Source organism: Mustela nigripes, chromosome 4, assembly GCF_022355385.1.
Source record: "Mustela nigripes isolate SB6536 chromosome 4, MUSNIG.SB6536, whole genome shotgun sequence".
Classification (NCBI taxonomy): domain Eukaryota; kingdom Metazoa; phylum Chordata; class Mammalia; order Carnivora; family Mustelidae; genus Mustela; species Mustela nigripes.
Genome location: NC_081560.1, coordinates 85,561,922 through 85,586,221, shown reverse-complemented (window position 1 = coordinate 85,586,221; position 24,300 = coordinate 85,561,922). Strand labels below are relative to the sequence as shown.

Below are 24,300 nucleotides of genomic sequence, written 5' to 3'. Positions count from 1 at the left end.
ACTAGGAAGAAAGTACAAAAAGGTAGTCAAGGAAGGCTTTCTGGATCTGGTAGGATTTGGCCAGTTGAAGAAGCGTATGCATGAGATCAGAGACGAGAGAGGTCAGGGAGCACAGAAGGGCGCAGAGGTCCAGGGAAATGCGGTGTAATGAGCCAGATGCAGCCGAAGAGGTGAGGAGCCGCGTCCCCCAAGGACCGTGTAGGTCTTGCTAGTTTCTGTCTGCTGCTGAGCTGGCTAGTTTCGGTCAGGATGCTGAGAGATGAGCAGAGGCAGAGACAGTTGGGGGTCTTTTGCCAAGATCCGCCGGAGAGAGAGTGTTGTGTCTTTATCTGAGAAAGGGTGGGAATAGGAAAGGTGGAGGAAGTAAACCAGTATTGGGGAGGTAGCATAGGCTGCTGCCTGTGAGGCACTGTTTTGTATGTTGGAGGTGGGCGATTTACATGTGTCCTGCTTTCCTGCATGGAGCACTGGGTGCATGATGGTATAATTCAATGAAATGGAGAACAAAGAAGGAAAAGGCTGAAAGGAAGTGATGAGTTCCGTTTACTGCCATTTCCACCTGCTCCAGCCGACTTAAGTGTAGGGCATGTTGAGCACATTGAGATGCTCAGCTGGAATTACTGAGTGGGTGGTTGGCGGCACAAGTCTGGAGTTCAAGAGTGGGATCACTAAAGTCTTCTCTTTCTCAGTGCCACCAGGAACCATGTGAGTAGCTTACCCAGGAGAGAGGGGTTTAGGAGGGGGGAGGATGGAAACACCCTAGTTCAGGTACTGATAGAGGAAGAGGAGCCTGGAAAGGGGTGACCCAGACAGGTAAGAAAAAAGTCAGTAGTGCTTTTGGACACTAGGGAAGATCAACAGTAAAAGCAGCATTGGGACCTTAGTGAGAGCCAGACTGCATGAATTAATGAAGCATTAAGGTCATTAATTAATGTCTCCATTAAGGAATGGGAGACATTGAGCACAATCTTTAGTTAATCACAATTTTTCTAATACTTCTTGTTCCTTAACACATTATCTTGAATTTCACATTTAAGATTTCTAGCAAATTTTACAGTTCAGCACAAAGAAAGAATGGGCAGCCCAACAAAGAGAATTTTGAGTCGTCATACAGAATTTCTTGATTCTTAAGTGGTTCTGTGGGGAATCCTTCTGACTTATAACATCTAGCAGTCTTCCACACCATCACCTTTTTTCTGTTTTACTCCTCCATCCTCTTGGTAATGGTAATGGCAATGGCTTTTTTATTGCTCGCTGGCCACGGAGAGCTTTGGGAGGATGGTTGTTAGTGGTCAGAAGGCTGTAAGTTCACCTCAGGAATCTCTTGAGAACTCAGATGTTTTGCACTTGTGTTATGGACATATTCTTTAGTATCAGTGGATAAAAGAAAATGTTTGTGTTTGTGCTTCTAGACCTGGAATCACTTCTCTGACAATGAGGCAGAGCGGGTTAAAATGATGGAAGAAGTGGAAAAACTTTGTGATCGGCTTGAACTAGCAAGGTATAACAATAGGAGTGCTCCTGAAGTCTTGTGTTGAGCTTCGGATGAAGTTTCATCCCCTTTTTTCCTTTAGCTTGCAGTGCTTGAATGAGACACTCACATCATCTACAAAGGAAGTAGGGAAGGCTGCTCTGGAAAAACAGGTAACAGAACACATCACTTCTACCTTTATGTGGCATTTAATTCTGCTTATAGTGTTGGCTTTCACCTCAGTATTTCCCCACCTAACATGTAAGTTATGAATAAGGGCAAAGAATCTCATTTCTCTCTGTGTCCCCCAATATGTTTTGCTGCTAGTAAGTGGTGATTTTTTTTTAAATTGGAGTCAGTCTGTAAAGTTGTTACCATGTATATAGTGTTTGAACTTGTGGTATCTATAGCACATTTATCATAGTTTTTTCAAAATCACTGTTAGAAAAGATAATTGCTTTGGCTATTCCTTAGCATCTTTATAGGATAGTAACATTTGGAACCAGAAGAAATCCTTGTTCTGTCTAGTGTACACCTTTTTACAGATGAGGAAACAGGCCCAGAAATTCAGTTCAGTGTAACAAGTATTGGTACCTACAGTGTATAGCAATATATACCCTAGGTAGTTCGAAAAAATTCCTCATGCTATTGCTGCCTCAGAGGAGTTCAGGAAGTTATGCTGAAAAGGCCTTAGGACCAAAAGATGGAGGGTCTAGAAGTCCCCAGTGCAGGACAGAGTAGCCAGGGAAAGCTCAGTGAAGACTGTGAGCCAGCCTTGAAGGATGGACGGTGCTAAGCTGCAGGTCAGGGGAAAGCATGAACCCTAACACATAGGTAGGAGAAGCTGGGGGGAAAAGTGGGAGATGAAAATGGTTAGGAAAAGTAGAGCCCAATGAAACAGGTTTTTAATACCATGATGACTATTTTCCATTACTGCAGATGTTTGAGTAGCAAAGGGTTAATGTACCTTCAATCTGGCATTTGTTCAAGGCAGGATGTACCAGATAAGTGTGACTAGTTATAAGACTCTGACTGGAAGGACTTGGGCTGTGAGGGGTGATGGGAGGCACTGGAATCTCTGGCTCTGGGTGACTGGTTCCGAGGGGTGGGAGGGGGAAATGGGTAGTCACAGATGAGCCCTAGAGAGCTGTTGACAGGAGCTACAAGGCCAAGTAAAGGTTTTTTTCTTCTTTGTGCATGTTTAAAGGTAGACTGGAATTAACACTGTGAAGGATGGAACTTCAAGATAAACACTGGCCACCTTCTATGCCTTTACCTTTTTTAGAGTGGATATGAGTTGAGAGAGAGCTTTGAAATGGCCCTTATGGGCGAACAACCCAGTGACCGTAGACTCGACAAGTCGTGTCCAAGGCAAATAGAAGCCACAGGACATGAATGCAAGGCAGGGGCGGCTGAGGGTGGTTCTTGGGGTCTCCGGCGGAGCTGTGCAGCCTGGAGGCCAGAGTGGGGCACAGCCAGAATGAAAACCTGATGGCCCGTGTCGGGGTTGGCCTGGGAGGCGTGTAGGGCATTGTCTGGAGGATACTGAGAAGTGAGAACCACAGAGCCCCACCATAAAGGGAGTGTAGCAAGATGTTTGAAGTCCCTGACTTACCCGTGATATTTATGTAGATAGAAGAAATAAATGAGCAAATTAGGAAAGAAAAAGAGGAAGCTGAGGCTCGAATGCGCCAAGCATCCAAGAATGCAGAGAAATCAACTGGTGGAAGTGGAAATGGCAGTAAAAATTGGTCAGAAGATGATCTGCAATTACTGATTAAAGCTGTGAACCTATTCCCTGCTGGAACAAACTCAAGGTACTGGTTTTAATGAAACTTTTTAAGATTTTATTTATTCATGGCGCACCTGGGTGGCTCAGTGGGTTAATAAGCCTCTGCCTTTGGCTCAGGTCATGATCTCAGGGTCCTGGGATGGAGCCCCGCATTGGGCTCTCTGCTCAGCGGGGAGCCTGCTTCTGCCCCTCTGCCTACTTGTGATCTCTGTCAAGTAAATAAGTAAATCTTTAAAAAAAAAAAAGATTTTATTTATTCATGAGAGAGCACAAGCAGAGGGAGAGGGAGAAGTAGGCTCGCTGCTCAGTGGGGAGCCTGACCGGCGTGGGGCTCAATCCCAGAACTGTGGGACCATGACCTGAGCCGAAAGCAGATGCTTAACCATCTAAGCCACCCAGGTGCCCCTAATGAAACTTCTCTTGAGCACATTCTAGAGCCTAAGGAAAATGCAGACAATACCCAAACAGCCTTGGTTACAGCAGAAACTTCCAGGGTTATGCCCAAGTCTAAACTTACTCCTTCCACTGGATTCAGTGCCACACTAGAAAGTGAAAAGCAGAGTGCATTTTGAGTCTGCAGGATTTTGCAGTTTACACCAACACATATAAAAGAGGATGCTTCACTAATTTCTCAGGAAATTAAAGACCTAAACCTTGACTCTCAACGCTGGCTTACTCCATCCTGGCTTGTCCTGGGACTAGGTCAGGTTCCAGAGATTCTCTTAGTCTTTTTATTTTTTAAGATTTTATTTATTTGTCTGACAGAGAAAGAGATCACAAGTAAGTAGAGAGGCAGGCACAGGGGTCGGGGGGTGGGGGAAGCCGGCTCCCAACCGAGCAGAGAGCCTGATGCGGGGCTCAATCCCAGGACCCCAAGACCACGATCCGAGCCTAAGGCAGAGGCCCAACCCATGGAGCCAGCCAGGCACCCCAGAGTTTCTCTTTGTCTTCATCCTCCTTTCTTGATTCCCACCTCAAACGAGAACTGATTGCAAAGTCTGAATTTAGAACTCGGAAGATGCTTTCAAGATCAGCTTCCCTCTTTCTATAGATGAGGAAACTAAGGCTCTTTGCAGAATTTCTCTTTTTGTGTGGTCTTATACTCTTGGTTTGTACACAGAAATCAGTAAGGTTTTTATAGACTTGAAACCAAGATTAGTTTAAACATAATGAAAAGCAAAAAAAGCTCTAGTCCGGGTAATAGTAACGAGACCACCAATTTAGAGCTAATTCTGTAGATATTCTAGCTAATTCCTATGTATTACAAATGGAAGGATCATTCTAACTTTTATTTGGACATTTTATTCTCTAACTTATCATATTGCGGTCTCTAGATGGGAAGTTATCGCTAATTACATGAACATACACTCTTCTTCTGGAGTCAAGAGAACTGCCAAAGATGTTATTGGCAAAGCAAAGAGTCTTCAGAAACTTGGTGAGCAAATCAATTTCTTTGCTACCTTGAATACAAATTTTTAACATTCTGTGCAATTTAATAAAAGACTAAATGAGATGATCTGTAATATTTTCATTTTGCAGACCCTCATCAAAAAGATGATATAAACAAAAAGGCATTTGATAAATTTAAAAAAGAACATGGAGTGGTGCCTCAAGCAGACAATGCAACACCTTCAGAGCGATTTGAAGGTAATTAAATCGTTTTTTCTTTAGAAAATGCTAGCCATGTACTCCCACTGTGATAGTCCAAACCTAGGGTCCGTGTTCAGAATAACTGGAAAATAGAGCATTTCGCAGACCAGAAGGTGGAAAGGAAGCATTTTCTAGGACGTAGATTGACCTCACCTGAAATCATTGAGAACTGCAGCTCCTCCATTTCAGGTGCATTAGGGGAGGGGCTGGGTTCCTTTTGTTGACTTGATTTCACAAATCAGTAGTAAAGGATATTGGGCCAGTTGAAATTTGAATGAGTTCTACAGACTAGCTAATGGTATTTTATCAAGGTTAACTTCCTGATTTTAAAAAATGTAATTATGTCCTTGTTTTTAAGAAAAAATGTTTATATGGAATAAAGGGCATCGTGTCTACAACTTACATGGTTCAGAATAAATTAGGGTGGTAAATGTATCGAGAAAAAGCAAGCGTGGTAAAAATGTTCAGATTTGGACAATCTTGGGAGCATGTACAGGGATTCTTTATTTCAAAATAAAGCTTAGTTAAAACCTGTTAGGGTTTGTCTTCAGTGTTCTTCCCTGGACCAGTGTCTTTCAGACTGTAAACTGTGACCCATAGGCGGGTCATGAATAGAAAATATCAGAGAGCATTACACCTTTACTACGTAAGTGGGTATCACTTGTAAAACTTTTGTCCATGTGTAGTGTGCATTTAGGTACAAACTTTTTTTTCTGTGAATGGCTGACCAAAAAAGGTGAGAAAAGTTCTGTTTCACTTGATACCTTGTGAGCCACCATCTGTTCTCCCTAAACTAATCTTGGGATATGCTTTCCAAATCACAGTTCCAAATACATGTTTCGGGATTAACTACTTCTGATAACCATCCCTGTCCCCGGAGACCCACTTTTCCTGTATTCTTAACCTGGTTTATTATCCCAAAATTTCAATATCAAAGTATTAAAGAGGCTTATGCTGTAAAGAGCCTGAAATCATACTGCAGCTGCAAAAATCGGGGGTGGGTTTTTTTGGGGGTGTTTTGTGTTTTTTTGGTCTAGGCTGCCCAGCCAAATAGCAAAGGGAAGATCCAGGGCACTTCTGAAGGGGTTTATTTTCCTGCTCCCTATGCCCTCCATCTTTTTTCCAAGAGAGGAAATGAATTCAATCCATGGTGTTAAATGTGGTCCTGAGACCAGTGAAAGGAAATTCCAGGGCTTTCTGCAATTTAAAAGCCGGCTTAAGCTGTAATTTAGTATTTTTGTTTTCCCACAGATGTAATACACATCACATTATTTACTTCCTCCTAAGAAGGACGACCTACATTTGTGTCTGATATGTATGTGAAAGATCTTGTCAAGCACCAAGGGATTAGTTTAATAGAGGTTCTTACTAGCATTAGCTCCTGCAAGAATTTAGTGGATGGATGTGTCGAAAATGCCCCACTGCAACACAGAATCGAGTGCGCCTAGAGCACTGAACTCTTGGGCACTTGGCTTAATTATGCTAGACTCTTTTGTCCAGTGTAAAAGAATGTTTTTCAGGGTCTTATCCACCTAAAAGTTTGGGTTTTTTTCCAACCAACCAGTCTGGTGAGTATAGTAGATCTCAAGAGACCAGCAATATAAGGCAGATATTTCTGACTATGCTTAAAAAAAAAACAAAAAACAAAAAAACAAACCAAGAACAACAACAACAAAAAAAGAGCTATATTGGGGGATGTGAGTTATCTTAAAAGCTTCTCCTCTCGTTTAGTACTTTAGAGGTTTTCATGTATGATGAAATACACGAAGTTGGTTCGGAATCCCTACAGATCTGAATGGCTGCTTACCAAGATAACTATGCACCAAAACTCACCTGGGAGGGTGCTGCAACATAATTTTCTATCAGGCTAAGATTTTTCAAATAGAAATTTTTCTTAAACAGGTCCATGTACAGATTTCACCCCATGGACAACAGAAGAACAGAAGCTTTTGGAACAAGCTTTAAAAACATACCCAGTAAATACACCTGAAAGGTGGGAAAAAATAGCAGAAGCGGTGCCTGGCCGCACAAAGAAGGACTGCATGAAGCGATACAAGGTGATGGAGGTTCTAGAACTTAGAGTCCATCAGCATTTCAACTATATTGTAAAGAAATGACAAACCTTAGCAGCTTTCTAGCTCTGGCATTTAGTGCAAATCACCTTGGCACTGGTGTCTTAATGACAGATTTCCCCAGCCTGGCTTACGTCTTCGCACCAGAGCCAGGCTGAGGGGGAGCTGCCAGTGCTGGGGGCGTCTTCGCTAACCCCTCTCTCCCTTCCTAGGAACTCGTCGAGATGGTAAAAGCAAAGAAAGCTGCTCAAGAACAAGTGCTGAATGCAAGCAGAGCCAAGAAATGACTTCTGACAATCTTTGTTGTGTGTGCATTTTTATAATAAAACAAACTATTGTACAAATTTCCATTCTTAAAATTGCAGTGCTAATTTCAGAGCGGGCTGATCTGCCGTGGTCTTACCCTCGCAAAGTCAGAAGCAGGGATTCATTCGAATTTCCAGGTACATACGTTTTTAATTTTTTTTCTTTAGGGACTGGTAGCTTAAAACTTGCAGATCTGTTAGCATTATAAATACACATGCTCAAAATATTCTGAGTAGGAGCATTTTAATCACGAAGCCAGCACATGTTCCTGTGAATCTGGTTAAACTCTGGCAACCGTTCAATGGGACCTAAGGAAGAAAAGAAGATAGGAAGGTAAAACTCAGTAAAAGACAAGTACTTGGGCATGTTGTGCGTGAGAGAAAAGGAGCCGGGCTTACCGACGGCAGCAAGAGCTGGACTCTTAGCATGAATGTATTTGGTGCACACTTCTTGAATTGTCTCAGCATTTACAGCCTGAAATAGAGAAGATACCAGCATTCAGAGCTCTGCATCGTTACGACAGAGTCTATACTTAAAAGGTCTTTAGAATTTAAACAGGGATCTGTGATACATATTTTCAGTTTTTGTTTTTTTGTTTTTTTTTTTTTAAAGATTTTATGTATTTATTTGACAGAGAGAAATCACAAGTAGACGGAGAGGCAGGCAGAGAGAGAGGGAAGCAGGCTCCCCGCTGAGCAGAGAGCCTGACGCTGGACTCGATCCCAGGACCCTGAGATCATGACCTGAGCCGAAGGCAGCGGCTTAACCCACTGAGCCACCCAGGCGCCCCAGTTTTTGTTGTTTTTTTTAAGATTTTATTTATTTGACAGAGATCACAAGTAGGCAGGGAGGCAGGCAGAGAGAGGGGGGAAGCAGGCTCCCTGCTGAGCAGAGAGCCCAATGCAGGGCTCGATCCCAGAACCCTGGGATCACGACCTGAGCCCAAGGCAGAGGCTTTAACCCACTGAGCCACCCCTACATATTTTCAGCTTTTTAACAGGGAACTTTTGTACAAGCGCCTATAGTGTCAAAAGACTACTTACATCAATTCTGGCTTCAAGCTCAGGGATGGGAATTCTCCTGTTGTAACATAACATCTGCCTACCAATATCTTCACAGATTGGGGTAGAACCTGTTTAAAAAGGAAGGAAGAACTACTGGAATATAGTTCAGCCCTATGAGAATAGAATTTGGGTCTTTATTCTTACCATCTTACCATCAAGCTGCAACAACATGTTTGTTTTCAGGAGATTCTTGGCTCGTGCAACTTCACTTTCAGTTACACTTGTACAGAGTCGCATCCTAAAACCAGTGGGAAAAATCAAAATGTCAAGTAGTTGAAAAGATTATGTGCTTTTTGAGTGAATGACTTAAGATCTGATACTATATATTCTATGTACTGCACCACAACATACAAGGATTAGGACTCTAGCTTAATGGAAAGTTGAAATTTTAATGATTCTAGTAGCTACACAAAAGCTGAAAAGTCACTGACTCTTTATTCTCCTGGTATCGTTAATTTCTCAAAAATAGTAGGATTACAGATAAAGGTTCGCTCCAACATGAAAGCAGGCTGACTGCATCTTGAGAAATACTTCGCCAATCCCTGTGTTAGGATTGAATATGCTAGCGGTCTGGTCTGGAGGCCACTGATTTCTCAGAAGAATCCAGTGGAATCTAACTTAAGCCTACTAATGACACCGCCCAGCTGATGAGACTGAGAGAACTATAAGCCATTTAAGAATGGAGGTGGGCACCTGGGTGGCTCAGTGGGTTAAAGCCTCAGCCTTCGGCTCAGGTCACGATCCCAGCATTCTGGGATCGAGCCCCGCATCAGGCTCTCTGCTCAGCAGGGAGCCTGCTTCCCCCTCTCTCTCTGCCTGCCTCTCTGCCCACTTGTGATCTGTCAAATAAGTAAAATCTTAAAAAGAAAAAAAAAAAAAAATGGTGGAGGAGAGGAAGCAGAGTTATGGATGTTTTTCCAACAGCGTGGGCCTTTTTGCCTCTGTCTCAAGGCACCAGTTCTGAGTAAAACAATACAGTTTTCTTTTAGCAATAGCAACTTCACATTCATTGCCATAACACCTTTCCAAGCCAGATAACCTGTAGAGATATCTTCCAAACAAACTTTTAGGATTGTCTTTCTGAAGTAACCTGCTGCTTAAAAGATTAAGAATTTTCTATAGAATAAAGTCAGCTAGGGGCACCTGGGTGGCTCAGTTGGTTGGGCAACTGCCTTTGGCTCGGGTCATGATCCTGGAGTCCCAGGATCGAGTCCTGCACCGGGCTCCCAGCTCCCTGGGGAGTCTGCTGCTCCCTCTGACCTTCTCCCCTCTCCTGTTCTCTCTCACTCTCTCTCTCAAATAAAATCTTTAAAAAAAAAAAAAGTTTCACATTAGACTTTTAAAACATGGAAACTATATATATATATATATATATATATAAAATAAAAAAAAATAAAAACATGGGAACAACTGCTACTCTTCAGTCTTGTTCTCTTGATTAAATGCTAACATCACTATCAAAACCAATCAACAACAATGTGAGGAGGAAACTAGTTTTAAAATGGGAATTATAAGCAAGACTCTTCTCACCATTCTTTTTGAACAACATGTAGCATGTCGGCAATGGTGGCCGGTTCACAAACCATATAGATTCCCCACAATCCCGTATCTGTGTAGGAAGTGTTGAAGGACTGGAAGCTGTGACAGAGGCTGCCATGGCAGGTGAGCTGGGCCAGCTTGCTGGAAAGATTCTGTAAGGGAAAACACTGTCCAAGAGAACTGGAGGCATACGTGCCTAAACTACCAGAAAGAAACATGAGTTCTGTGAATAGTGAATAGTGAATACCACAATGGGCAGAGTTTCAATCTAGCAACATCTCAAGAAGTTAAAATTCAGGGGACTGAGAACCATACTTCTCACCAGCCCAGTGTAGCCCCAGAGAAATGCATGATGTAAAAGCAGTGAAACTTGTGCTAACACAGCTGCAGCACTTCTGCTAGAGTAATTCACTCCTGTCATCGGTCCCATCTATAGGGCTCTTGGCTGTGTGTGCTTAAAGATTTGAAATTCCACTGTGTGTGAAGCCAAAGATAGTTAAACAAAGTGTATTTTGTTGAAATCTTTCAGTACAAACATACTTTGTATTTTGAATTTCAGACAGAAAAGTTACAAAAATAGTACAAGGAATTCCCTTTATCCAAATTCCCTAAGACCTGTTACTTTACCATGCTTCTTTCATCATTCTCTTTAAAAAAATTTTTTCAGCTGTTTGAGAGTACACTGAAAGATCTGATGCATTTTACCCATAAATGCTGTGTACACTTCTGAAAAACAAGGAAATTAACCTCTGTACAATCATTAAAACTAGATTAACATAGATATGGTACTATTAGTGAATTATAACCTTACTCAAATTTTGCTACTTATCCAACTTAAAACTAGGGCACCCACACAAAAAATTTTTTCTGGCCCAGGATGCAGTCCAGGATCCGTTTGTATTTTAAGTCCATTCACAGTACAGAGTTTCACCTTGTCATTTATTATGGAAAACTGTTTTTTAAATCACTTACCATTCCTCCTCCAAAAGAGCGATCCCAGTTGCCAATCAGTGTGTTTGCAACCATCAGACAGATTGTATCTGGATGTGCCCACCCAACGGCCTCGACAGCTACTGCAATATGCGCCAAAGGCATCTTGTCATCCCTCACTCGTATCTAGTTAAGACAAAACACAACTCTGGTTAAGACCGCCATCACGTAACAGGCTTAACAAGAAAGAAGGTTTAATCATGCCACATTACAATGAACAGTCTAATGTGGAAAAACCTCTTGAGTTCTGCAAAGAAAACTTCACCAGAAGATCTTTTGAAATAACTTGAAATACTTAAGACATAGCCATTAGATGATTACCTGGTCAAAAAGAATTAGATTTTTTCACTGGCAGAGATCAGTAGTATTCTGATACTGACATAACAAGCCTATTCTTATGCCACGGATGCTACACGGTTCCATGCAGCTGACAGCCCTCTCCAGGTACTCCTCTGAGCGTCCTCCCTAATGCGGCAAAGGAGGCCGCTGATGAGCTGAAGGCTACAGCTGGCAAACAGCCGGCTGTCTGCAAGTTCTGTCTCTTTTAACAGCTACTCCCAGAAGTGTACTATGAGTAGAACTTAACGTAATGTGAAAGTCAAAATTTGGAACATTTGAAAAATATACTTCATACCTCAAAATATATAAATGGGCAGAGTGTTAAGGAAAAAGCACAAAAAGAGCAAATTATGACATTCCCCTCAAAACGCTGCTTCCTTAGGAAAGAGAGAAGTGATTAAGTAATATGGAATATAAGTACATCCTCCTCCCTTTTTCTTTCCATTTAAGCCTCTCGTTTCTTCCATTTTACTCCTGTTTGAAAGAAGCACATTTTGCACACTCATTCATAAACACAACACAAGAAGCCCTAAGGGCTAAGTACTAGCTAAGGAGGCTTGCCCTACCTCACTTCCTGTGAATTTGCAGGGAGGCAGAGCTGGTATTTCTCCTTTGTGTGAGGACAAAGAGTCACCAAAATGAAACTTTGCTAACTCAAGCAGTTCATCATGGGAAACTCCTAAATTGAAGGAAAATATTTCATATATCTAGTAGCAGCACAATCTAAGGCAGACAACTACCTGCCAAACTTTGTTTTACAGTAAAGCTCCAGGTGGAATGCGGTAAAAGCAATTACAGAGTGAGCCCACGCCACACGCTTCCTCCCTGCTGGTACAAGGCTTGGCACTGCACAGCTCTCAGTCTGTAGAACAATTAACAGTTTTCAGCAACAAATTCACAGCTAAGGATAATAAGACAGCTTGAAAATACCACATTCTGTACAGAATCATGTTATAATTACTAAAAGTCCTAGAATGCAAATTAGCAAAATCACTTTTCAGTACATTGTAAGTAGAAAAGAATGTAAATGTAATACGAGCTTTGTTGTCTGAGCTCTGCTATCAGAATTCAGGAACAAAATAATGTCATCTAAACGTAGCTAACCAAACATTCACTGTTGGCCATCTAAAACCTAAGAATTGACTGTTGGAACTCATGACCCAAACAGATTCAGTGAAGGATAAACACAAACTCAGAAAACAAATTTAGACATGTGGCAAGTGCTTTAAAAAATATCACCATGAAGGTTCTTTATATGAAACCTTTCTTTAGAATGTAAAAGCACAACTTACACCCGTATTTCCCAAACAAATATGTGGCATAAAACAAGACCAGGCCCAAGTGCCTGTTTTCAGAAGCACTGTGTAGGATAGCCGCCTTGGCTATCAATCCAGAGGGTGATGGAACAACAGAAGGGCCTGATATTCCAAGAATGACAAGCAGAGAGTGATAAACCATGGACATGCATACAGTTCTCAGCACCGGACACCACCAACTCCCACTGTTCTGACTTCACCTATGGCCCTCCTGACTGGACACTGCAGATACTTGGCTCCTACTCCCAAACCTCTGCATATCCTTATCCAAAAGGCCAGGAGCCAGTCATTTTATTTTTTTAATGAAGCTAGGTTTGGGGTTTGGTCTTCTTCATTGAATAAGAAGCCATTGCTTATAAGGCTCATCATCACTTAATGTATCAAAAAGACAAAATGCTAATTAATATAGGACAGGCCACTAATTATAAGATATCCCAACTTCAGCAATATCAAAATGAACCTATAGGAACTACGATAAAACCCATGGTGTCCATATGCCACCAAAAGCAGAGACATCCCACACAGCACGGTGGTTGAGGCCTCCTCTCACTAGGTCTTCCTGTTTCCCAGGCAGTTTCAAATGCGGACTCCCCAGTCAGCACCAGCCATTTTAGAAACAATGTTGCTCAAGAGAATTTCAGCGCACTGCCTGCTGTGCAAAGGTAACATGATTTAGTGTCATGGGCCAATGACTAACCTGTTAGACTTAACCCCTATGTTCATTTTCTCCATTATTCCCACATAATTACTCAGAATTCTATTCAGGGCAACTAGAATTTTAATTTACTGTCATTTCTGAAGAGAGAAAAATTAAGTCTATACAAAAGAATACCATCTATCTCTGCTTTACCCTAAAAGAACAAAGAAACCTGGAAACCAAAAGTGTACTGTTTGCCTAAATTCAAACTGCCAGGAAATCTAGCAAAATCTACTGGGAATTTTCTTTCATTCACTGGCTTCAAACGTGTCCCCAAGGAAGCCTTGTCCTGATGCTACCTACATGTTTGGATTCCCATTAAACACTCTCAATGGTTCCCTATATACTTCCCCTTCTCAGTACTTAGCTCTACTGAATGAATAAACAAAGAATGAACCAACATAACATACTCATTTCATGCCTGGCCAAAAGTGAAGTTGGTTCTCAAAAAATAATTTAAAATCAAGAGATTCCCAGGGGCAGCTGGGTGGCTCAGTGGGTTGGGCCTCTGCCTTTGACTTGGGTCATGGTCTCAAGGTGCTAGAATCGAGCCCTAGGTTGGGCTCTCTCTGCTCAGCAGGGAGCCTGCCTCCCTCCCCCTCTCTCTGCCTACTTGTGATCTCTGTCAAGTAATAAATAAAATCTTAAAAAAAAAAAAATTCCCAAAGTATAGTACACCGTCTCCCAAACGTCATCATTACCCAGTCATTTAACCCCTTTCCTTGCAAAGTAAATCCCAATCTGTGTATACACTTATGTAAGTTTTTCTATTAAAAAAAAAAACTCTACTGAAGAAAAGACAGAGGAAAAGTCTACCTCCAGTGCTGTACATTCCCCTTAAACAGCATATGAAACAATTTGCTCAGTAAATAATAAATTCCAGGACATGTCCCAGCAGGACCAAACTAATAAGCACAACACTCTATGACTGCCTGCGTTTAAACAGATACAGAGATGGAAATCCACAAACCTCCAGCAGCAGCAAGCACTATTCTTGGCCCCTTGTAATGTGTGGTTATATAATCCACCAAGTCCTTCCGATTTATAGATCTGTAAATGGAGCGAGAAAAGCAATATAAAAGGAAACTAAAAAGCACAGATCTTCATATAATATACCTGACATTAAATTGGACCTTAAAGGCTCTAAATTAAGTGTAGTTAGAAATGGAATACAGGTAACAAGTATCAAAAAAATTCCAACTTTTTTATATCAAGAAAAAAGCTGGGGCACCTGCGTGGCTCAGTGGGTTAAAGCCTCTGCCTTCAGCTCAGGTCATGATCCCAGGGTCCTGGGATCGAGCCCCGCATCGGGCTCTCTGCTCAGCAGGGAGCCTGCTTCCCCCCCCCCTCTGCCTACCTCTCTGCCTACTTGTGATCTCTATCTAATAAATAAATAAAATCTTTAAAAAAAAAAAAAAAGAAAAAAGCTGACACTGTTACTTGTTATGTCAGTAGTAGGCATGGGCCCAGGCACCTGGGAATTAGGTAGGGCTAAAATGTAGCTAACCACAACTTTATGTGAATTACTAGGGAGGGAAAAAATTAAATTTTGAAACAGACTTTTTGAATGTTTCTGAATGTTAATTTTCAAAACTCAAATTCCCCCCCCAACAAAAAAATCTTGAGAATTATACCTACTTGATATTTTCAGTTGGTCCCAAAATTGTCCGTCCAAGTGCTGTATTTTGATAAGCTGTGGCATGAAGATAATCAAAAACAACTTCCTGTAAATTGGTTTCAACTTCCTGCATCTCTCTAAGGATTACGCCACGCTCACGTTCAATCTCTGCTTCTCCCAATGTGCTGTTTTGTATTATATCAGCAAGAATTTCTACAGCTAATTGAAAATAAAACAAGAAGAAACACTAAGAATCTTAATATTCAAGATTAAGATTACACTAGCATCAGAAACCATGACACGGCACCATTCAAATTCGACTAAATGATTAAACTAGGGAGAAACAAACTTTTCCATACATGCAATATACCTAAAAGGATAATATTAAAATTAAAAATATAAAATATAAACCTCTGTGGTACCAAAGAACTTGAGGAAAATTCCTACATTTGTCAAAGATCCCCACAATACTTATAATGACTCTACAACTTCAGACACGCCATAGAATCTGTACCTGAGTATATATTGCTCTGTATGAAAATTTCCAAGTAGAAAATCATCTGCATTAGAACATCTAGGTACATACACAGGATTCATTGCACCCAAGTATTTGCTACCCTGGTTCCCAGAGCAGTGAGGCTGCTACATAAAGAAGGCAAGAAACAGCATAACCTAAAATATGCCCCCAAGAACCACTCACAGAATTAGTGTCTTCTCAAATATCCTTCTCCACTTAACTTAATCCCAGTGTCTGTCTCCATGCATTTGATCCATGTGAGCTATAGTCTCACCATTAGCAAAATCACTGATAAATCATGATCTAACAGAGGTTAACATGAAGAAAAGGCTAGGTATCCCGAAAGGTTAAAAGTGACCCTCCGGAAAAACTGATGAAGCCCTCAAATATTTATCTAAGAATGACCCTAATTTGCAAAAGCCAAAAGTGAACACAAGGACATCCTTCTACGCTGTTACTCAATTTTATCAGAAAAATTACTTCTCCCAAAAGGAAAAACCTAATCTACTCTTCAAGAATTAGTACAACAGTTGCAATCACAATCTAAATTTTAATAAATATGAAACATTTATAATCTTTAGTTTCATTTCTTTTTTCCCTCCACTGCAAACTTTTGTTCCTCATTTTACCTACACTCTAAGGGTCCTTGTCTTGGCAGCAATTATGTTACTTACATTCCAACTATAATTAGCTACCTCTTGTCTGCCCAACATGACAAAAGAGACTGCTAGGTCCAAGCAAGCAGTGATCATTACTAAAGAGAAAAAATTATCTGTAAGAGCAAGTAAAAACCATCTTGACCATGACAGTCCAGAGGTCATGATGGTGACTGGTGATGAACAGTCCAAAGACACAGGAGGACAAGGAATCCTGTGTGAAGGCTCTCCTTACATGGGACTGGTAGTCTAGACTGCGATTTGCTCAAGTGTGAGATCGTATTTCCTGGAGTTTGTTTTAATCAGAATCTTTTTTTTTTTTTTAATCAGAATCTTTTTAATGTATATTTAATATTCTGTGTGTTAGTACAGTAGTACCTGTATTTAATTTGTACATATATCTATACTGAAGTCTAATCATGTCACTTACCAATAAGGCTGGGTGATCATAAACATTGGAGACTGCTAGTCTGACATCACATTATTACTTCACATACCAGGCTAGGCTTCACGCAACTGAGGGGACAAAAACCTCAAGCAAACCCCCCGAAAGAGAGCTGCTTCCAAGAGCACTTCCAAGAGCTGCTTCCTCAAGGAGCTTCCGGGCTTTGCCACTGCCACTGGCAGAGGCTCTGTCCTTCCCAACCAAAAGCCAGGAGGAAAAAAATGGTCTTCTACTTTGTCTTATCCTTTCTCTAATCATTTTTTGTGTGTATGGTTTTGGGTTTTTTGCTTTCCCTGCGGTTTCCTGTGTAAAAAAAGGAGAGGGATGAGCTAACCAATCCTTTAAAGTAGCCTGGCCTACCCTCTGTTCTTAGTCCCTAACTAGTCCTGGGGCAAAACAGTTCAAGGAAATTATTAAGAACCTTACCACTGTTTTTTGCAATTCAAACCAACACACCCTCTTGTCATTTTCACTGGTTATAATGCAAGTTAGATACCATGTTATAAAATTTTTATTTACTTGCAGGTGGCAAGTTGTTGTTGTATAGAACAGGGAATTTAAAAAAAAAAAAATGCTCCTAGGGGCACATGGGTAGCTCAGTGGGTTAAACCCCTGCTTTCGGCTCAGGTCAAGATCTCAGAGTCCTGGAATCGAGCCCCACATCAGGCTCTCACCTCGGTGGGAAGCCTGCTTCTCTCTCTCTCTCTGCCTGCCTCTCTGCCTACTTGTGATCTCTCTCTCTGTCAAATAAATAAAAATAAAAACTTTAAAAAAATGCTCCTAATAACTAGAGCAATTACACAAGAAAATGAAATAAAAAGTATCCGAATTTGAAACAAGCAAAACCATCACTATTTGCAGGTAACACATTATACACAGAAAAACCTAAAGACTCCATCAAAAAAACTTCAGAATAAATCAAGTAAAGTTGCAGGACACAAAATCAAAGTACAAAAATCTGTTGCCTTTCTACACACTAATAATGAACTAGCAGAAACTAAGAAAACAATCCCATTTACAACCGCATCAAAAAGAATACCTAGGATTAAACTTACAAAGGAGGTAAAAAGACAAACTCTGAAAACTACAAGACATTAAGGAAAGAAACTGAAGATGGCAAAAGTAAAGGAAAGCTCTTCCATCCTCATGGATTAGAAGAATATTAAAATGTTCATTACTACATCTACAGATTCAATGCAATCCCTATCAAAATTCCAATGGTATTTTTCACAGAATTAGAACAAAGAATCCTAAAATTTGTATGAAACAACAAAAAATCCCAAATAGCCAAAGCAATCTTGAGAAAGAACAGAGCTGGAGACATCACGCTCCCTCATTTTGGATTACAAAGCTACAGTAATCAAAACAGTATGGTATTGGCATAAAAAGATACACGTAGATGAGTATAACAGAACAGCGAACCCAGAAATAAACCCACACATCAACAGTCAATTAATTTACAAGGGAACCAAGAGTATGCAATGGGAAAGGGCAGTCTCTGCAATAAATGCTGCTGGGAAGTACGGGCAGCCACACGCAAAAGAATGACACTACCACCATCTTGGGGCACCTGGGTGGCTCAGTTGGTTAAGAAATCCTGGCTCAGGCAGCTCCGGCTTGCTGCTCAGTGGGGAGCCTCCTTCTCCTTCTCCCTCTGCCTGCCACTCCCCCTGCTTGTATGCTCACTCTGTCAAATAAATTTTTTAAATCTTTTAAAAAAGAAGAGAAAAGAAACTACCACTATCTTACACAATATACAAAAGTCAACTAAAAATGGGTTAAGGACTTGAAAGTAAGATCTGAAACAATGAAACTCCTAGAAGAAAACATAGGCAGTAAAGTACCTTGACACGGGTCTTACTAATGATTTTAACTGACACCAAAAGCAACAAAATAAAAAATAAACAAATGGGACAACATCACACTGAAAAGCTCCTGCACAGCAAAGGAAATCATCAACAGACTGCAAAGGCATTAAAAATGTTTCACTACATACATATGGGTCTGGAGAATGGATTTTTGAATCAAGTGTTAGGGCCTGGTTTGTACGAGTCTTGCAGCTTCCAACTATTTAATACCATTTGTCATATTCACAGAAAAAAATAAAAATAAGTGTCCTCTCACCCAGAGTTTGAATCATTTTTTCACATTTCTGAGGATTACACTTCCACAACAAACACAGTAAAAACAGTACTAGATTATTTTTGAACTTGTGAAAATTACCTATCTGCACTATACAGATAATAATAGTACCTCTTGGCAGATCTTTAGAGAATGCTTTGGCATAATACACAGTCTGCTCTCTGGAGGTATAAGCATTGAGATGAGCACCCATGTTTTCAATCTCAAGTTCCAGATCTAATTGGGATCTCTTTTTGGTGCCCTGAAACAAAAAAGAAAAAAAAAATTATGATGCCTTCCTTTACCTCTCATTCTTCTAAACACTTCAGGCAATGAATATGAGCATGTAAGCAACATCAGTTTCATGCAAGGACCAAATCTGATTTCTAAAGTGCATCGGGCCTCAAAAACACTGGTATACTTCGATGACACTTATATCCCAACAGAAAATCCTTGTTTCAACTCTACAAAGCAACTTTCAGTAATTATTTCAGAAAAAAAGATTAAAAGATTAAATAAATAAACTATACTACTGGGGTCACTTGGGTGGCTCAGTCGGTTGCCTGTCCAACTTGATTTCGGCTCAGGTCATGATCTCTGGGTCCTGAGACCAAGCCCTGTGTGGGGCTCTGCACTCAGTGGGGAGTCTGCTGGAGATTCTCTCTCCCTCCCCCTCCCACATGTGCATGCACACATGCACGCTCTCTCTCAAATAAATAAATCTTTAGGGGCGCCTGGGTGGCTCGGTGGGTTAAAGCCTCTGCCTTTGGCTCAGGTCATGATCCTGGGGTTCCAGGATCGAGCCCCGAATCAGGCTCTCTGCTCGGCGGGGAGCCTGCCTCCCCTCCTCTCTCTGTCTCTGCCTACTTGTGATCTCTGTCTGTAAAATAAATAAAATCTTTAAAAAAAATTTAAATAAGTCTTTAAAAATATATATATATACCTACTACTTTAGTAGTTCTCCTTGCCCTAGAATGAGAATTTATGCTTAATGCATCTTAAAGAAAATGTATTTTTATAAAGTCTTACAACTTGCCTTGAAAGCCATATGCTCCAAAAAGTGAGCTGTGCCATTATTCTTCTCATTTTCATAGCGACTTCCAGCATCAATCCAGAGCCCAACCTTAATGTAATCAAAGAAAAATTAAAGAAAACATCATTTTCTTTCTTTTGGGGGAATGGAACTGGAGAGGGAGCAATTTCCTTCCTTTTTTTCCCCACAAAGGCTTTCCAATCCTAACACTAGTTTTCTTGAATTCAGTGAACTGACAACACATTCCCATGAACTATGTAATTTAAAAACTTTGGTCATTGAGCTACTGCTGGGTGCTAAAGCATCTACTTGCCAGTTTCACAGAGGACTCAGATTTTTAGCCCAACTTGTTGGTATAGCCAATTAACAACTACAGTATAAAGAACATTAGAGATTGCCAGAAAATCTAGGTTCAAATCCTGGCTCTGCCATGTATTAGCTGTGTGACCTTGGACAAAACCATTTACCTTTTCTGAACTTGCCTCTCAATTGGGTGTGATGGTGTATACTACAAAGAATTATTTTAAAGATCAAGTAAGACAACGTATGTAAGAACAGCACGGAGTAGCCTAAGAGAATGTACTTCCTTCACTATCATCAACACTACTAACAACACAATAATGGGCTATCAGAACCAGATGCAGACCCTTAAGGCACACATGCACTTGCTATGAAAGTATCACTAGAAGAAAGATTCGCAAATGAGAGTCATCTGTCAAGGTAAAGTAAGTGCTACCGTTTTGCAACCACCATTACCCAATAAAAAGCTGAGATTAAAATCAACAATCAGGGCACCTGAGTGGCTCAGTTGGTTAAGAGATCGCCTTGGGTTTAGGTCATGATCCTGGAGTCCGTGCCCAGCAGGGAATCTGCTTCTCCCTCTGACCTTCCCTCCTCATGTTCTCTCTCATTCTCTCTCTCTCTCAAATAAATAAAATCTTTTTAAAAAAATTCAATAAAATCAACAATCGGCTCTCTCCTAATGAGGGGTCACCTAAACAATGGTTGCTGGAATTACTTACTGTGCATGTTGAAATGCCAGAGTCTTCAGAGGCAACCCTGAGTCCGTTGTCCAAACGCGATACTCTGGTTTCAGGAACATTCAGAACCACCTGCGTAGCAGCCTGTGTACTTCGCAATCTGTTCCCTCCAAAATATAATGACTGGTTGGGGGTGAAGCGGTGGGAGAGAGGAAGCAAAACACATCACTATTCTGATATTAAATGTTGGTTATACAGAGTCTCTATCCCAGTCTCTTTCCTCCTTCATTTTTGTTCCACTGGGACCCAGCCCTTTGCCTGGCTTAGGAACCTGGCTCAACCAGTCCGAAAGCCAGCAGCATGCCTGCAAACATGCCCTTCCCTTAAGGAAAGCAAACAGTTTTTATCATTATCCAGAGAGAAACTGCTTTTGTTTCAGTACCTTTCCTAGACATGTTTAATATTATAGAGGAAACGAGGGGAGGGGAGATAAGAAAAGGAGGTAAAAATGTAAAAATTCCTATAAACAACACAAAAATGAGATTTAGGTTCTCTGTTCAAGGAAAAAAGCAGAAAGTTTTAGAAAAGGTATAAAGTGAAGACAGGAAGAAGGGCTCAAGATACACTCTGGCTGGTTTGTTTGCTGACTACGGACTACTCGCCTGCTGTGGTTTTTCTTTTCCTTTAGACACATGTGAAAGTCCCACATACCCTGGAGAAAGCTAGAGGTTCTCGTGAGAAAAACATACATCCTGACAAAACTTTCTTTTGGCTACCCCGGGGCTCGCAGAAAGCCCAGCTGGGGAGCAAGCTCAGTCCTCGGCAAAAAGAGAACTCTGTTCTCGCTTTTTAATTTCCCCCAATTTGCAACCACCGCACGCACTCTTTATGACCCCTGGCACGGGGGAGGGGGGGGGACGGTAACCTAACTTTTCTAGCAGGTCAAGCGCTGTGGGTGACCAAGGTCAGCTCATCCCCAGCGGAAGCGAGCACCCCAATCAGAGGCCACGGGTGCCAACCCGCGTGGGGGTGCGGGGCACCGACCTCACCGCTGGGCCGGCGCGCATGACTCAGGGCTGCCGCGCGGGGTCCCGGGGGAAGGGCCCGGCCCGCTTCCGGGCGGCACCCAAGTGGAGAGGAGTGGAGAGAGGTGGAGAGCAGCTCACCCTCCCGGCAGCGCCTCCAACCAGAAGTCTCTCCGCGAAACCCCAAAGCCGCCGCCGCTGCACCGCGGGGAACATCACCCCTCGCACTGCCGTCGCCGCCATCTCCACTCCAGACTGGGAGGAGGATGTGCTTCCGGGTCATGACCCGAGGTCCCAGAGGAGAAAGCGGCCTCCACCTTGTGGCCATAATAGAAATGACACTCTGAAGCGGTCCTGGAAGGAAGGAAGGAAGCTGGGCTTGGTGCTGAACAAACGGCCCCACATAATAGCAATTAGGGAGGGAGTCTGTAGGAGGTCATGTATTATCAGTTACTTAGATCGCCTGTGGCGTGTGAAGTTCAGATGTGGAGGAGTTAAAGGTAACCTGGTGCAGCTTATTGTGCCGTTAGTGGCTGGAATTGATTGGACAAAGTGGAGTACAATCCAAAACTCACCGTCCTTAAGGAAGCGTCTATTGGGAGAGACAAGCGTGGTGAGATGAGGGAAGAAAGTGTCACTGTTCACCCGTATTCACTCTTCAACCCTTTACAGGCTGGTTCATTTCATTAAACGAAGTTGCTCCTGGTGAGGCCACTAACTGCTTAGAGAGGGAGACTTCATGGAGTTACCGTACCGTCCTAATGGCAGAATTTGGCGTCGTAGATCCCTTTGAAATTTCCTTCTTGTACCTTAGACCGCTTCCTCCTTTGCATAGTACCTTCTTCTTTACTTTCTTGGGCAGCTCTTTATTCACAGATATCTTGATGAAACTAAAAATAATAAGCACTGCTCTAACTGTCCTGTTCCTAACATTCACGTTAGAGATGTAGAAACTGAGATAAAATAAATTGCCTGAAGGGCTCCTGGGTGGCTCAGTCTTTAGCATGTGCCTTCCACTCTGGTCATAAACAAGGGGTCCTGGGATCTAGTTGTCATCAGGGCTCCCTGCTCAGCGGGAAGCCTGCTTCTCCCTCTCCCACTCCCCCTGCTTGTGCTCCCTCTCTCACCGTGTCTCTCTGTCAAATAAATAAATAAAATCTAAGTAAATAAATAGCCTGAGGTCACCATGCTAACAAGAGGCTGTCTGGCTCCCAAGGCTGTACTCCTGAACACTGTACCATTTTGCCTTAAAAGTTGGTGTTCCCCGGGGTTACGGACCTCTCTTCTGCACATTCTCCCTAACAGTTTCTGTTTCGACATAAGGACTTCTCTGTCTACCCAAAGGCCTTTCTCCCAACCTCCAGGCCCACTTACACCTTCAGTGACTAGAAAACTGCAAGTATCTATCCTATTAGCACCTCAATACCCACTTGTCCAAAATGCAATTCACCATCTGGCCCTAAGTATCTTCCTGTATATCCAGTGCAAAACAGCGAAGGAGACTTCCGCTCACCCAGACATCCAAACCAAAAACCTGGAATTCATCCTTACTTCCTCTTTTCCACCCTCTACATCCAGCTGATAGACCCTGCTCCTACCTCTTGAATCTGTTCCAATTGTCAGCTTTTCCACATTGTTGTCCAAAGGATCTTTTTAGAATGCAACTTTTAGCATGACAGTCCCATTATGAAAAATTCTCCGGTAACTGCATGGTCAGGATAAAGTGAAGGCTCCTTAGTATGGGAGCTAGGGCCCTTCATGATCTGACTCCCACTTATCTTTCTGGACTCATCTCTCTTCACCTACCCTCTCTGCTATGATTCACAGGTTTAGCCCACATGTTCTATTACATAATAAGGACAGCCAAGGTTATTCCTTCATATTTCCACAACAAATGTGTGTTAACATTACTCACAAAATACAAACATGTATACATATATACAAAAATGTTTAGGTATAATCACAGGAAGCTCCTGGGAAATTTTAGCACATTTTAACTCAAAATTAATTTGGAATGTCAGAGAAAATGACAGCATAAGGACCTCCAAAAGTTCTCTTTTTCTCATTAAAAAAAGAGAAAAGTGGTTTAAAAAATGACCAGAAGTAGGAGCGTCTGGGTGGCTCAGTCCATTAAAGCATTTTATGCTTTATTATTAAAAGCATTTTATGCTTATTATTAAAGCTCAGGTCATGATCCCAGGGTCCTCAGATCCACACCCCCCAGGTCCCCTGGGGAGGCTGCTTCTCTTTCTCCCTTCCCCACCACCACCCCACCCCCGCCAAGCTTGCTCTCTCAAATAAGTGAATAAGTGAAAGAAAAGGGAGTGCCTGGGTGGCTCAGTATGTCTAGTATCTGCCTTTGGCTCGGATCATTATCCCAGGGTCCTGGGACAGGGCTCTGTGTCAGGCTCCCTGCTCAGTGGGAAGTCTGCTTCTCCCTCTGCCTCTCCCCTTGCTTGTGCTCTCTTTCTCACTCTCTCTCCCTAGCTCTCACTTGCTTGCTCAAATAAATAAATAAAATCATTAAAAAAATAAAATAAGCTATTTTAAAATGTTCATAGAACTAAAGGAAACAAGGTCTAAAAAGCGAAAACAAAAGGGAATTATGAGGATGATGGCTTGTCGAATATAAAATATCAAAGAGACAGAGTTATTATTTTTTTAAAAGT

At 41.8% G+C, this 24,300-nt stretch overlaps 2 protein-coding genes across 3 annotated transcripts in view; one reads left to right on the top strand and one right to left on the bottom strand.

Annotated features, from left to right (window-relative positions):
* DNAJC2 (DnaJ heat shock protein family (Hsp40) member C2) overlaps positions 1–7,561 on the top strand; it is a 29,916-nt gene extending 22,355 nt beyond the window's left edge. For both annotated transcript variants that reach the window (XM_059396989.1, XM_059396990.1), the window contains exons 11-17: positions 1,413–1,501; positions 1,575–1,644; positions 3,104–3,288; positions 4,598–4,698; positions 4,803–4,910; positions 6,816–6,970; positions 7,198–7,561. In XM_059396989.1, coding sequence (XP_059252972.1) covers positions 1,413–1,501; positions 1,575–1,644; positions 3,104–3,288; positions 4,598–4,698; positions 4,803–4,910; positions 6,816–6,970; positions 7,198–7,272 — 783 coding nt within the window. In that variant the 3' untranslated portion in view covers positions 7,273–7,561. The remainder of the gene's footprint in view (positions 1–1,412; positions 1,502–1,574; positions 1,645–3,103; positions 3,289–4,597; positions 4,699–4,802; positions 4,911–6,815; positions 6,971–7,197) is intronic.
* PMPCB (peptidase, mitochondrial processing subunit beta) lies at positions 7,285–22,334 on the bottom strand. The gene is made up of 14 exons (XM_059396991.1): positions 22,207–22,334; positions 21,773–21,985; positions 20,649–20,789; positions 19,630–19,716; positions 18,726–18,855; positions 14,875–15,073; positions 14,207–14,286; positions 11,790–11,902; positions 10,867–11,010; positions 9,886–10,046; positions 8,508–8,593; positions 8,335–8,423; positions 7,690–7,765; positions 7,285–7,599 (listed from the first exon to the last, which is right to left on the bottom strand). The coding sequence occupies exons 2-14, from the start codon at positions 21,872–21,874 to the stop codon at positions 7,535–7,537; spliced, it is 1,473 nt and encodes a 490-aa protein (XP_059252974.1). The 5' UTR covers positions 21,875–21,985; positions 22,207–22,334; the 3' UTR covers positions 7,285–7,534.
* Positions 22,335–24,300: the final 1,966 nt, after the last annotated feature.

Excerpts from the sequence above, each read along its gene's own strand:
- PMPCB (XM_059396991.1), bottom strand. The coding sequence starts at position 21,874 with ATGGCGGCGACGGCAGTGCGAGGGGTGATGTTCCCCGCGGTGCAGCGG. Across the intron at positions 18,856-19,629 it reads TGGAGCATATGGCTTTCAAG|GGCACCAAAAAGAGATCCCA; the intron begins GCAAGTTGTAAG and ends TTTTTGTTTCAG. Across the intron at positions 7,766-8,334 it reads AGCTTGAAGCCAGAATTGAT|GCTGTAAATGCTGAGACAAT; the intron begins GTAAGTAGTCTT and ends TCTCTATTTCAG.